The following is a 15,720-nucleotide window of genomic DNA, read 5'->3' as shown; positions in this document are numbered from 1 at the left end:
TCGAGTTTTAAAAGATGCATGATGTGAAGAATATTTGGATGCCACTGCAGCTATAACAACGAATAAAAGGACATTTCCATTACAGGGGATGGGGGTAAAAAAAGTAGAGCACTGTTGGAATTAATTTATGGAGATATTTGAATATCTCCTTCTCAATTAAGATTCATATTTATTTTCAATATTAACCTAATTCCTTAATTTCCAATTTCTCCAGAGCCACCTTTACAAGTTCCTTCTGCAGGTGCACTGTTGACTTTAACAACACCTCTCTCAAATACAAATAATAAAAATATACAATAATAACTAAAGTTTTAGGCAGACCGTCCATGAACTCTTTTTTTTCTTAAAAGAAAAAAAAAAGTGTGTCTTATGAGCATGCTTTAGGCCTAGCTGACATTTTTCTAACAATTTAAAACACATATGAACACATTCGATTTGGAAGGAAAGAAAACAAAATATATAGAATCAGTGAAACCAGGAATATAAAAGACCATCTTCAGTCATCTGTAAAATAAAAAACTGAAAGTGTAGCTTTATGGGGAATAAATGTTTACCAGCGTTGTTTCTCCTGTAAACTCTGTATACAATGCAAAACTGTGAATGAATGCCACCTTTTCCTCAAAAAAAAAAAGTTATAAAAATCCCCACCCAGTTCCTTCTCTTTTTTTTCATTTTCTTTTTGTTGTTGAAATGTTTCACTTCCCACTAACAGTTAAACTTACATATTCCATAATATTTATAACAATGGTAATAAAAAACAGAGAGAGAGAGAGAGAGAGAGAGAGAGAGAGAGAGCGAGAGCGAGAGAGAGAGCGAGAGCGAGAGCGAGAGAACCTCTACGACAATGGAACTACAATTGGCATGGAAACAGCCTAATTTATTCCCCATATACGACAGTGGCGCTTGCCAACAGGAAGTGATCTATAAACAAAAACAAGAACTCGTATAGCATCTATATGTAGAGCAGTTTGTGTCAGCAAGGCAAGCGATATATACCGTCGCACAATGGAGTTTAAATTGAGCTTAAAAGAATATAGTTCAACCCCAAAAATGACTTATTTTCTATCAATTACACACACTCCATGACGCCTTGAATTGATGGGAGATTTTTTTCTTTTTGTCAAAGCCGATAATTCGAAATTTCGACCGGGTCTCGTATACCAGAGATTCCGCCGGTCATCATCGACGTAGGAATTCAAAGCTTCAAGGGGTGTTTACGTAAATTCATTAAATTGATAGAAAATAAGTAGTTTTTTGGCTGAACTATACTCCTTTTACCACTTTGTCCCTATTTTTGGGGCGTGCCGTGACAAAACATTTTCGAAAAACAATCCAAACATTTTGAACGTTTCGGACGATTTGATTCGAAAATAGGGCTTTAAAGTGGTTAGTTTTATAGCCGACGGGGTTCTGGCGTTAATTGGCCGCCCGACGTCCGAGTCGCTCGCGTCCGTCCGTCCGTCCGTCCGTCCACTCGAGTCATCATCCGGTCGAGCCGTTGAGCGCCGACGCCTTCCGGGGGGTTTTGCTGCCGCTGAAGGGGAAGGGGCGGGGCGGCGGTGCAGGGGTGGAGGTGGAAGCGCCGTTGGCGGCGGGTGTGGCGACGTTGTGGGCGGTGGGCTGGCACTGCGGTGGCGGGGGGTGCGGAGGGGGGTGCAGACGGTGGGGGGACTGGGGGACGTGCGGGGTGCCGGGGCTGGGCAGCGACGACGACGTGGATGGCACGCCCCCCCCCCTGGCCGGACTGCTGGCTTTGTCGCTGGCCGAGTCGCTCTCCGGACCGGACCTCGCCCCGGTGCTGTTCTGGCCCTCCTGCTGCTGCTGCTTGTGGGCCGTCTTCAGCTTCTTACAGTTGGGTCGCACCCGGTACTTCAGCGGCAACGGGCCGTTCTGGGAGGACGGATGGAATTTAAAACGGTTTAATTTCCCCAAAGCCAAATGTCTCGAGTATATAGCCTACCGGTAAACTTTGTTCAACTCGTATTTATTATGGAGGACAAAGTCCTCACATTTCCACATATGTATTGCCACACACACACACACACACACAAAGGTCGTCATCAACAGTTAGACTCGAACACGTGACGTGCTGTCAGGCCAAAGCGTGTGCATGTGGCATGCACCCCTGGACCACTTGGCCAGCGGGCGCCACCGGATGTGCTATAACTTTTAAGGATTTTCTTTTCAATTGCTATACTTTTGATGACATGTATACTGGATCTTGCGTCTAGTACTTCACTGAGAAAACACATGCGCAATCTCTTTTTTCCTACTTAAAGATGTATTATTTATTTTATGTATTTGTAATTTATTTATTTGAAAAGAGTACATTAAACAACTGTAAATGCTGCCAACTTGCCAAGTTGATCAGCTGATTTTCATCAGCACTCCATTTAGGAAAAGTATAATATCAACAATGATATGGTTAAACATATTCCTACACTGTGGTGAAAAACACTATATATATAGTCACCAATTCACCAGTGAGTTGGTCTAATTTCATGCTTAAAAGATCAACAATATTTGGGATTAAAAGAATATTATATGAATAGTCAAGTATACACTGACCTTACTTATAAATACATATATTATATTAAAAACACAAATAAACATTTTCAAAGTGTTCTCTTACCCTCCTCCAAGTGTAAATATATGCTATGTCCATTAACGTGTAGTAATCTTTCAGTGGCTCTTCTTCATACATAACTTCAACCTAAAATGTGGTTAAAATATGGGTTTAAAAAAAACATTATTTTTCAATTGGAGAGAAACAAAAATGATAAAACACTATCCAGTGTTAAAAAGAATGACTCTGTGCCATTTTGTTTGCCAACTTCATATTGTTTGCCAACTTTTGCCAAATTTTTGCCAATCTTTTCAAAAAAAGCAGACCTACAAGCTCATAACGTGCCACCGAGTGGCGCGCTACGAGCTTGTAGGTCTGCTATTTTTGAAAAATCGTAAAAATGTGGCGCAAATCTTTGAATATATATTATTTCAAAGTGAATGTTTTTAAATCATGCGTACCTGGTAGGTACCGGGGATGTCCATTTTACTGCGGAGGAACTTCCTCAGGTGCATGACTGTCATGGCGGCCGGACACTGGAGATATCTCTTGTTAGCCACCTGAAAATACAACATGTATTTTACAATGCATCATTATAATACAGCAAAATATAACAATTACAATGCATCATACTCCTATAAAATACGACATTTAAAATGCATCATAATACAACAAAATATAACAATTACAATGCATCACACTCCTATAAAATACAACATTTAAAATGCATCATGATATAACAAAATATAAGATTTACTAATGAAATGCACCATATAATCCAACAAAATACAACATTTACAAAATACAACAATATTAAAGGCTATAATGCATATTGCACAATATACAATAGGGGTGCCCAAAAGTATACGCGATCTACCAGAAGATCATAAAGGCTGTGCAGGTAGACCAGATGACATCAAATATATATAATTTAAATAATATATATATTATTTAAAAATAAATCCTTTTGGCATCTGTCACTTGTATATTAAGATGATTTAATTGATTGACATTGACATAAAAGGGCCTGTCAGCTCAAACTTTTATATATAAAAATCCCTGCCAATTCCATTCCCCTCCCCCCTCTGTTTCCCAAAGGTAAACTTTTTATTATTTTCAGCAATGGTATATAATCTTTTTGGTGGGTAGATTTTGTTGAGCTGGTCATTTTAAAATTAGTTCTCAAGTCAGAAATTGTGGGCACCCCTACTTAAAAAATGCATAATAATAAGAAATATGTATATAAATGTCAGCATGTTTAAATGTTACAGAAGGTCGGTCCACCTTAAAAAAGGAAGATGAACAACTTATTTTTGTAGAAAAAAGGAAAAGCAGTATCACATATTTGTTTTCACAATGATTAGTCAAGTGAACAAGTAGACATTTTCTTACCTGTTCTTTAGAATGCCTGCTTTCTTCTGGCCCACTGCCCAGTTTAATTCTATAGATCACATAAATAATAGAAAAGTGATCATTGATAATCAAAATATATGAGCACCACTTTACATACATTAACATAATTTAGTTTCCAGTTTCTAACTAAATGCAATTCAGTGGCAATGCTATAGGAAATACAATAATGTCTCGTCTCAGTGGCCTGGTTTCAAGGAAACAATACTCTTGCAATATGACAAGAAAGTATGTGTGTCTGTAGATATATGAAAATGTCAACCCTTTGTGAGTGAGTGTTTATGATAAGACAATATAAAGTCATAAGACGTATTAGTAGTTGATTCATGCAGACTACTAGAGTGACTGACTGGAAAAAAACTATTTTCAATTTAGGTCAGACACGTTCATTATGCAAGCCAGTTGTCCTTGGCTTAATCCGATGTCATTTTGAGTTAAATGGATAAATGAACACAATAATTTACTGTAAGACTAAAGTAAAGGATTGCTTTGTGTTCTTCGAGCACATGCCGTGGAGAAATGCTCTACCTGTTCACCCACTTTTTGATTACATAACTAAGATTCCCAAATCTGAAGGCTTTGTATCTTATTTGTATAAGAAGTTGAGAGAATCTACATGTCCGCCGATGGTTGTCTCAGTCTGGAATGTCCATTTAAAGAGTTGGCAGCGGCCGACCAATTGGAAAATAATTTGGGAAGATATTTCTCTCTCATCACGAAATTATAACTATCAAATGTTGAATTTCAAATGTATCCAGAAATTCTATTTGACTCCAAGGAAACGTCTTCAACTCCTGCTCTGTACGACACCCAGTTGCACCCTATGCAACAATAACAAACTGGGACATACATGCACATGATGTGGGAGTGTCCATGTCAATCGTTTTTGGTGTATAGAGTTTCAGAAGTACTATCTGAGGTAATGGGAACTAGAATTCCCCTCTTGCCTAATATTTTTTTGTTGAAGGATGATTCAACGATTGCCGTAGAAGACTCCTGCTGTCAGGGCTGACAGCTGCAAAAAAAACTGCTCGTCCTAAGATGGAAACCTCCCCACAAACTTGAGGTCTCACAATGGATCCTCTCATTAATGGACATGATCTCTCTGGAACTCTCTATAGCTCCATCCAATGGGGCACAAGAAAACACACTTGGCATCTTATCCACAGCATTAGAAAAACTTAAATCATGCCAACATCTGACTGTTATTTTCTTTTCTTCTTTTTTTTTTTTTTTTCCAATGGTAAAGTACCTGTCTTGCTTTAATATTTTTTTTGATGCATTGTAATTTTTTATCTGTTTCGCTGTTCAACCTGAGGGTGGGGTGAAGGAAACCCCTTTTTTTAACAACAAATAAAAAATAAAAACTTGATCACAAATAAAAAAGAAAAAACTGTCTGCTCATTTATTTGTGTCATCATTTACAATTCCACTTGTTTCATCTGTATCCTGACTGTGTTCTCTATCCTGATTACTAATGTTGAAATATGGAGATGTAAGGATTCTATAAGTGTGTTTAAACGTCTACCTGTTGTGGTCAAAGAACTCGATGGACAGGCTAATGATCTCATCGTCTGTTATGATTCTCTTGTCCTCGTCTGCAACCTCCCCCCGGTCCTCGTTCGATCCGTTGGACGCTGTCACCAAATACATTGAAAACAAGTCATTAACCCATTCTGACCTGAGATCAGATTCTAAAAATGTCTATTACATCCTGACAGTTTCATTATTAACAAGGGAGAAGATAATCAACCAAAAACAACACTTTTACACCAATATCAAAGCGTAAAAACTAAAATCAGTTCACACAGCCATCATTTATTAATTGGAACCATACAAATCACAATAAAACACAATCCCATTGCAATCAATGCATTTGTGCATGGATTGAACAACTCACCGTCTACAGGGTGTTCCGCATAGAAATCTCTCCTCCTCTTCATTTCATCTGCAAAGCACAGGAATTTATCATAAGCCAGTTCACCCTCAACGTCAGTCATGTTTATGTTGTCATTCTGAGCCATGCTGCTAATTAAAGTCGCTTAAGTCTCCGCACTCCTCCTGTTGTACGTGTTGTAGTGTCAGCTTTAGTGACTTTACCTTTGCGTTTTTAACGCCAATATGTTTTTTTCTTTTTTGTCTTTCACCTTTTTATTTTATATTATTTTATGGAGGGACAGACAGTAGGCTGACAGGAAATGGGGGGAAGACACGCAGCAAAGGCCGTCGGGATCGGGAGTCGAACCCGCGGCACACTGCCAGAGTGGATTACCAGCCAAGGTGCCTGGACCGCTGAGCCATGGCCCAGGCACGCCAATATGTTTTAAATGAGAACAAACACTGAGCAGGACTTGTATTTATGTATTATAATTATTTAGGGAGTGGGGTTACTATACAATATGCACATTTATGTTTTGTATATTGATATTTAAGTAAATGGTGATATTCTGATCGGTGAGCTCTTGCCACGTGAATGAATCCATACACAATATGGTAATTAGCAAAGGCATCTGCGCTGTTCTATTGTGACGTCACAGCAAAATCCTCAAGTCTTAATTTGACTCTGAAGAGAGTACAAATGGAACCAAATGAATCCATCCTTTGTCACTGTCACACACACACACACACACACACACACACACACACACACACACACACACACTAATTAATTATTAATGTACGCATACATTTGCAACTTAATTTTAGACTGTTGAAAGCATCTTTTAGGCATAGCACATTTTCAAGTCTGTTGTGCTGCTGTATAATTTACAATTAATTAATAATTTTAATTCATACTGCACAGTTTTACTGCATTCTCTCTCTGTGCTTACTTTTGAAGAGCCCAGGGACCAGCTTGTACACAATGTCCTGTAGAGTTTTGTCAGACCTTCAAAGAGAAAGATAAAAGGACATTGTATGATTTTAGACCAGTGGTTATCAAACTTTTGATTGATATTTATTTGGCCGCTAACCAGTAACCGCTGCATCTGAAGAAAAAATAATGTGTTTGAACAACTCACCGTCTACAGGGTGATTTGCGTACTGTCGTTTAAAAAAAAATTACGATTTTTTTTTTTAGGCTACTGCAGGCTATATAGGGATCAAAATAGCTACATAGGGTAAGTGATATTTTTTGTTAAAAAGTTAAATCACTATATTCTGACGGTAATCATTGCTATAGAGTGTTTGTTCAGTAACAGGCGTTTCCTTAGCTCTGCAGCTCTTTAATAAACAGAAAATACATTTTCAGGTATAGTGACAACATTTCAGCCAATCAGTAGAAAGTATAGCCATTTATCAGCTTATTTTGTGCTCCAGTTCCAATTATGTCATGCTCATTTATTTATGTCATCATTTACAATTCCACATGTTTCATCTGTATCCTGACTGTGTTCTCTATCCTGATTCCTGATTGGATAAAATTGGTATCAGACCTGAAAATGCATTTTCTTTTTTAATAAAAAGCTGGAGAGTCATGGATACTGTACTGTTACAAACACATTGTCTCTGTCGGGTGCACCTCATAATGTGCTAAACTGTAAACTTTTCAGGATTCAAATAACAAGGTTTCTGACCGACAGCAACAATATTTACTAATTTTGCTGGGGACGCCCTCAAGGGCCGCTGGATGTCAACGGACCCCAATTTGAGAACCACTGTTTTAGATTATCAAACCCAACATCTCATTTACAGTGGTGGACAAAGTGCTCAACATCAGTCAAATGTTACTCAACTACAAGTGAAAGTTGCACATTCAAAATGGGTACCCGAGTTAAAGTAGCCTAGTTGCTGTTTAAGAAAAGCTTTTTAAGTAGCCTACTTTTTCCCTTCCTTGAAACCGTATTTGTTTTTTTTAAATGTAGTGGCGTGAAAGTCATAAATATCGCAAAATGCAAATATAATAATAAGTGAAGTATACAGATACTCAAAACATTTACATAAGTCCAAATGCACACATAACATGATGGGTTTAATCACTTTAATGTCTGGATATGGACTTTGTGACTAAAACAAGAAAAACAGGTTAGAATAAACTGACAGACATCAAGTTTAGAATCCAAACACTGAAGGACCTGTTTGTGACTCTTGAAGTGAGGAAAGTTCTCACCAAGTCATACAAGACATACACGTTATACTTTCACCCTCAGGAAAGTTATACACCACAAATTGAAATGAAAATACTACAGTAAATCATTCCATGCCCAGAGGGGGCATTCGTAAACCAAGGAGGCAACACTGTTTGCACAATGTTTTAAGATTTTTCAAAAATAGCAATTATACGAGCATAGCGCATAACCAAAGCATAACATATAGTTAGTGGTTAAAATGATTGTGACGCTATATTAACTACATTTTGCTGGGGATCCCCTGGGGGTCCACGGGCCCCACTGAAAACCACCAGCTTAAGCCATAAATAGGGTATGCACAGACAACTACTTCAAACCACAAAATAGACATAAAGGCATATTAAATAAGAGTACGTATACAGACAGACAGACAGACAGACAGACAGACAGACAATCACAAAGCTCACCTAATGTTGAGAAGAGGTTTAGTTTTGTGGACTTGCACGTCACAGATGGGACAGTATTTGCTGGTCTCCAGGTAGCGCACAATGCACATCTTGCAGACTGGAACACACACACAGAAACACACAACAATAGTACGAACAACATCATTAGTTACTCAGTCAATTGCACTCGACACAAAAGGAAGCTTGAACTATCAAATGTGTCTAATTTGTTGCCATGGATAAGAGAATCCCACAATTGAGCAGTAGTAAACCATGATAAATAAGATTTGCCTGCTAGTGAAGTTGCATGTTTGTTTGTTTTTTTCTAATGTATTTAAATATTCTTTTTTTAGTTTTATTGGTTAAAACTAAAAGTCGTTAATAACTTTAAATTCTGATATATTCATTGCTTATATAGAGTGTTTGCTCTGTAACAGGGGTCTATACCATCTCACTGGCTCTTATAAACAGAAAATAAATGTTCAGGTCGGGATGCCAATTTTATCCAATCGGGTCAGAGAACATACATCAGGCTGCATGATAAAACAAGTGAATTTGGAACAATGTTTTAAGACAAAATTGGAACACTTGAAGTTGTGGACTTTGTGGGGGTTTCTATGCTAATAAATGACCTTTGTGGCGTTCTCTCTGCTGATTGGATGAAATTGGTAACCCACAATAAAATGTACCGGTAACCTTATTTTTCTGTTCACCAAAGACCTGCAGAGCCCCCTATAATAACCTATACTGAACAAACACGCTTACTGAGCAGTCTATAGCAATTTATGTATTTATTTCTATTTTAACAGTCTTAAGCAATCTATAGGGAATATAGTCATTTAAGATGTATTTTAACAAAACAAATCAATCGCTTGAAGCCTGTCAAAAGGCCATAGCGTTATACATTAGAAGCATCAACTCAACACTTTTTCAACTTTGTGTGAAGCATACATACATATAGCTTAACTTACATGAATGTAGACATTCAATGATGGTGGTTGCGTCTATAAAATATCCCCCACAGAGGACACACATGAGATGAGGGTTCAACTCAGTGATCTTTATCCTGGTCGTTCGATGCATGGTTCAATCGAAAAATGGACTGCCCTGGAGAGACAGATGGGAAAAAATAAACATGTTTACTATATTTAAAAAGAAGAAAAAGCATGGAACACAAAGCTAAATAGAATCTCACGACTGAAACCATGATTAGGATTTTTGTCAGTCCGAATCTGCATGATAACTAAACAATGAACTAATATTATGACTGTGATGATATCATTTTATTTTTCTAGATCAAGTTTATGGAAGATATATATACTTCTGAACAACTTTTCTAGTTTAGCCACTTCAAATACCCTTTAATCTTGAAACAACATAACTGAAAATAGACGATCTACAAGCTGTGAGCTTGTAGATCGTCTATTTTCAGTACAAGAGGAGATGCTTCTACAGAAGACTTTGCTGCATGTGGATGCAAAGACTGAAATCAGTCGAAATTTAATCCATGAAAAAGTCTTCATGTTGAACAAAAACAACTAAATAAATAAAATACAGAACACAACCGGGTTTATACTGCAGTTTGACCTGCATTGGGCCATGATTTAGGCCATTTGGAGGATATAGTTTATAGCCTGCATATATTGTTTATTTAACTGTGTCAATGAAGCAGGCATATACTTTATGCTAATAGTCTATAATAACCTAGGGCTGGGTGCAGGGAGGCAACATGTTCCGTGCTGTCATGCCTGCCTACCGAATGACCTGGGCGAGGAGGGGTCAATGAGCGATCATAAATCAATCACAGGGTGATCAATCGTCAATCGCCTGCTCCACAACGTGTGGAAAAACACACGCTCATATAGCATCATCCTCGCTGTGCTTACAGCTTACATTATCACTGTCACACACACACACACACACACACACACACACACACACGCACGCACGCACGCACAACAGGCGATGAGCACAAACATAGCCCGAAGGTTAAAAGTTTCTTATGTGTGCATATATGACTGTGCAGAACCGGAGCATTGACCGAGCGGGTCTCTCGTTTTCCCGACAACGGGGCCAACATGTGTTCCGTTCTGTTGTAGTTCGGATTGTTGGACCCAAAAAGACCGAGGGTTTTCTTTTTTTAAAGATATGAACACGTCGTCCGTCCATATTCACTCCGTATCAGGTGTGCCACATATGGAATATCTTAAGCGTTTCTATGGCAACTTCCTTGGCGTTCCGTTCGACCACCTGGCATCTTGCCAGCAGAGACAAATAACTACAAGACGGTGTTTTTTTTGCCAAACGGGCTTGATAGGCAATCCCATGTGGCAATCACGTGTGGGCGCTTCGGGAATAAAATGTGGCAAATTAAGAATTCTATATACAAAAGCCTGATCATTGCTAAAGGCTACACAGTCAGTATAGCCTAGTATACGAAGGCGTCGCTTTCCGATCTGCAAGCTCGTGTCGGCGAGCGACGCTGAGTGACGAAGTGTAGCCGCCGAACCTATATTATAGCCTACATGATTTTGGCTCAGCCCTGTCTGTCCGTCACTGTTATAAAGGATAGCAGCAGGCACAAGGCAGCGCCGCACATAGATTTTCGCCGTGTTGCCGATATAGGCAAAGCACACACACGGCTGCCATTTTGTGAAAGAAACCCCCGTCCGCCGCTGCTGCTGCTGGTTGGAGCGAACTGTAAAGGCAGCGGACTGGGGCTTTTTTTCCTCCCCTCTCTCCCTCTTCAAGATCCCGATCTACTACGATCCACATCCAGGAGGATCCAGCCTATAGATGCAATATTATAACGCGCTCTGTTTGGGTTCCTCTCTCTGCAATTCTCACCGGAACGGTTTGAAAAGCAGGTTTATTAGGAGGAATAATAATAATAATAAACAGTTCGGGGTGCATGTTTTCTATTTAATATTTTCACACATGCACGCACGCTTGTGCAGCAGGCAGGCAGCAAGCAAGCACCAAGTTATCTCTGTGCAGGCTTGCTATACATATATACACGGGCACATGCACGCACGCACACACGGTGCAATAACAACATGGACACATGCACCACGGACCCTGCATGCAGCCTGTGTGTGCCTGAACTGAACTTGAAACACGTCGGATGATCACGAGTGCTTCTTTATTCGGCGTCGTCGCCCCCCCCCCCCCCTGCCTGCACGGAGAGGGAGACGTGTATAGGTTAGCCTATCTGTGGTTTGTTTTTGCCGTTTCCCCAATCCCCATGTTGCATGCACTTTAAAAAAACCCAGATAAACCAGTGGTAAAGTGGGGGAAACCGCCGTATCGACATCCAACTATATGTATTAAGTGCCCCCCCTCCTGACCCCCCAACCCCCAAAAAAGTATCCCGTTCTGATCCGTTCAGGGTCTATAGGTAGGCCTACATGTCTGTGTGTCTGAGAATAACGCGTAGGATAACGCGTCATCAAAATAGTTATTACACATATATGCTGTATAATTGGCTGCTTTGAGCCTATACTATAGTGCTACAGAGCCTTTAAACCTGTGAATAATAGCCTATATGAACACACACCATATAGCCTAAATAATAAAGCATAATATTGTCAACACGTTGGATCGGAGCCATGCAGCCAGAGTTCTTCTCAAGGGGGTTGAACTATATCTGAGATCACGCATTCTTCTTGATTGAAACTGACGTTTATAAATTAATACCAACACCATAAGACCCATATGGCATATAACCATACCCATATGTACCGTTTTGGACACGGTGGGCTTTGATAATATACTGATATAGCCTATAAGCAAGCACATTTGGTATAGTGCATGGACATGAGGGGAGAAGGGTTGAGCGGTTATAAACAGCGTGTCATTAATCGATTAGTTGCTGTTTGCGCAACTGTTCCCTCTCTGTCCGTATATGAGAGCTTGATTATACAGGCGACTTCATTGAAGCAACGCACGGAATGTCTCTCTCACCAACCAACCACACACACACACACACACACACACACACACACACACACACACACACACACACACACACACACACACACACACACACACACACACACACACACACACACACACACACACACACACACACACACACACACACACACACACACACACCTACTCTACACGTAAAGGTCCATTTAGCTTTTAATTCTCTAAATTACCAGACATCGCTGCCTGCATGGATGTCTTTAGTAGCCCAGATTATATATAGCCTAATCAATGTTATAGATTATGCTGACACCCCAATAGAGCCACCCCCCTGTACACACACACACACACACATTAAAAACATACCATTGTATTCAGTTTTTCCAATGACCCAAAGTGGAAACGTACGAGCTGAACACCTCATTAAGCACACATAATATATATACGCTTGCACGCAGGACGCTGACATAACATTCAGGGTTACACGTTCCCGTATAGGCATGAATGATATTATGTTCTATAACTAACATGATTCAGATTTCAGGTTCTATGGTCTACCGTTTCACCTGTCTCTGGTTTCCGTTACAAGCAGATTTTTATCATATAGCAACATGGAAAACCCCCAATAAACCGCACTGACAATGATCAGGAAAGAAAGACCCCATTGACCTCAAACGAGCCACTGTCACTCGTTTATTTATTAAAAAAATAAACTCAAATGGCATGCATGCAGTGCAAAACTGAACAGCATGTCTACACGCAACCTGTTTAGAATGAACAGTCAGTGTCAAAACCGTGGATTTAGGCTTTTGTTAGCCTACAAAGCATGCATGCTGCAGCCTTCTAAGGTCTCGCAATGAGAATCATAAATTGCAGTCTTTTTTGGCGAGATGTGGCACCGTCATCGTGAAGTGTTCAAATATTTGACGAATAAGATGAGTCATGAGTGAATCAACAATTTTCCCAACTGACCGGTGACCGAACACACACACACACACACACACACACACACACACACACACACACACACACACTTATTTAAAGAAAGCCTTGCAATTTACAATGACAGACTGTCAACCAAAGACGAACTGCACGAACAAAAAAGCTTTGATCCGGCCGTTCCAACAACCTGCGTTTTATAAGGGCACCCCAGACAACAAATCTTTAAAATGCCTAAACAAAACGCAAATGATATATCCCTTTTGCGGTAAACCGTATAAGTTATTCCAACAGGCATTATGTTTTCTGCTTGGTATAGCAGGCTATAACGACTCTATCACCATGGCTTTTGCCCATGGTGCATGGACAAGTTATCGCTCGGTTTAAAATGTTCTATTAAAATTGCCAAAACCTCTGTGGACCATGGGGCTATATGTGCACCAGAATTGTCCCATTGTCAGCGCATGTTCAGCTTCGATCCAGCATTGAACAAGTGACCGTGATCACATATTTTTGTGAATAATTTACAAGACTTGTCACGTTCCATGGGACCCGTCACCCACACCGCGGGAACTTAAGTTAATAAAACCAGCATTTGGCCATGTGTGGCCAAAGTCAACACGCAGCCCAGTCCGCTATAGCCCAAAGATCACAACTCTATAAAATGGAGACATAACATAAACATATATCCAGAACAGCGGGACTTGGAAGACTCCGACGCCGTAAACATCTCACCATCCCCGCCTGCTTGGCTCGAGATCGCCCGCTTCGAACAAATCCAAACCGCACAAAACGACCCCCGCACCGGGGCGAACTCAAAACGCCACAATCTATGAAGAATAAAGCTTGCTATGTGCGTGTTTGTGCGGTTTCATCGACGTGCGTGCGAGAGACCGGAGCTTTTTTTCCGCCGTGAGACAGACACACAGGCAGCTCTCTCCACGTCGGTATGAGAGGCTGCAGCCATATACCATCCAAAGCAAGCAAACCCCAACACATCCACCGCTGGATCGTCTACATTTACTCCGTCGGAAGGGAGCGATCGGCGGCCCCAGAAACACGGCGCCTCGGCGGCTCGCCGAGAGCCGCTATCGAACATTACGTACCCACGAAGCTGGACCGCCGGACTGCGGGGCTGGAGCCGGAATTAGACAATGAAAGTTGTGGTTACGGCGATCAGCAGCAAACGCATACGATCCGAGCCGCCATCTTGTAACGAGCTGCAGACGCTGTCAGTAGCGCAGAGGAGACGCGGGGCGCGCACGGCGAAACCGGTGGGAGCGCGTGAAACATGCGCGTTAAAAAAAATCCCTTTATATTCCTTCCCGTCTCCGAGGCACGGTTCTTCTGTCGCCGGTCGGTCCGGATGATCGGTGTTCCGACCCACACCACAGCGGTGCAAAAAAGGCTCACAGTTCGGGTACCAGATGATAAGTTTGTGTCCCCACAGAGGGAGCAGAGACTGCAGCAGTGTGTGTGTGTGTGTGTGTGTGTGTGTGTGTGTGTGTGTTGCTGTTCTGTGGTAACCGACACCGCCGTCCCCAAAATGGCTTGTAGTTCGACCGCCCCGCGATGGTCACGTGGTCTCATTCCTTAAGGGTGCCTAGAAATTAATGTCGGTGTATTCCTGGTCTCTGTTGAAACGTGCACGGCGATGAAATGACAAAGTATATATAAATATATATATATATATGTCTGGTGGTGTCGTGTTAACCATACATCGACTCAGAAAGATGTGATCCGTTTATATCGTCGCAGACATTAACTTATTATAGCCAAAGCATCCGTCTGTTAGGTCCTATTTCCTAGGGTTTACTGCTCTCTGCTCCGGAGTTGAGGCTGTGCTCTTTGAGTCTTGCACTATTTTAAAAACCACGCACTTGCCAAATAATAAACCTTTGTGACAAATGTGACTTCTATAGTGGCTGCGGTCTGTAGACTAATAGCGGGGCTTTGAAACGTTGCCCGGCGTGTTGCATTCATTGGCTTTAGCCGGGACTGAAATAAGAGGTCTCGGATGTTTATGGAATTGGAGCCATCGAAGTGCGTTGGTTCAGCAGCTCTGAACCGAAGTAGATAGTCTCTCCTCTCCCTCACTTTCACTGCCCCATAACAGCACGTTTGCGGAAACACGAGCTATGCCCTTATGCAACTATATAGGCTACATGGCAAAAACATTTAACGTCTATTGATTTTGATTAAATGTTTGGCCTGTCATGCAGCTATCTGACGCCCAAACCTTTAGCAAAACCTGTCTCCTCTCTTGACGTTATGACTCATATATATATATATAGGCTATGGTAAACTATACGTACCTGAAATAGCCTGGTGTTTATAGGCTAGGCTAAAATGTGCAAGAAAT

General features: G+C 40.8%; 1 protein-coding gene across 1 annotated transcript; it reads right to left on the bottom strand.

The window, feature by feature from the left end:
* Positions 1–1,361: 1,361 nt before the first annotated feature.
* Positions 1,362–14,831, bottom strand: bmi1a (bmi1 polycomb ring finger oncogene 1a). The gene is made up of 10 exons (XM_083778677.1): positions 14,465–14,831; positions 9,461–9,596; positions 8,511–8,607; positions 6,808–6,863; positions 5,877–5,924; positions 5,505–5,613; positions 3,959–4,007; positions 3,028–3,126; positions 2,633–2,713; positions 1,362–1,890 (listed from the first exon to the last, which is right to left on the bottom strand). Exons 2-10 carry the CDS (start codon positions 9,570–9,572, stop codon positions 1,483–1,485), a joined length of 1,059 nt encoding a protein of 352 aa, XP_083634803.1. The 5' UTR covers positions 9,573–9,596; positions 14,465–14,831; the 3' UTR covers positions 1,362–1,482.
* Between the last annotated feature and the right edge of the window lie 889 nt (positions 14,832–15,720).

Source organism: Protomyctophum parallelum (assembly GCF_964188405.1).
Source record: "Protomyctophum parallelum genome assembly, chromosome: 12".
In the NCBI taxonomy this organism is placed as follows: Eukaryota; Metazoa; Chordata; class Actinopteri; order Myctophiformes; family Myctophidae; genus Protomyctophum; species Protomyctophum parallelum.
Note: the sequence above shows the minus strand (reverse complement) of the source record. Positions and strands in the feature narration are given on the sequence as shown.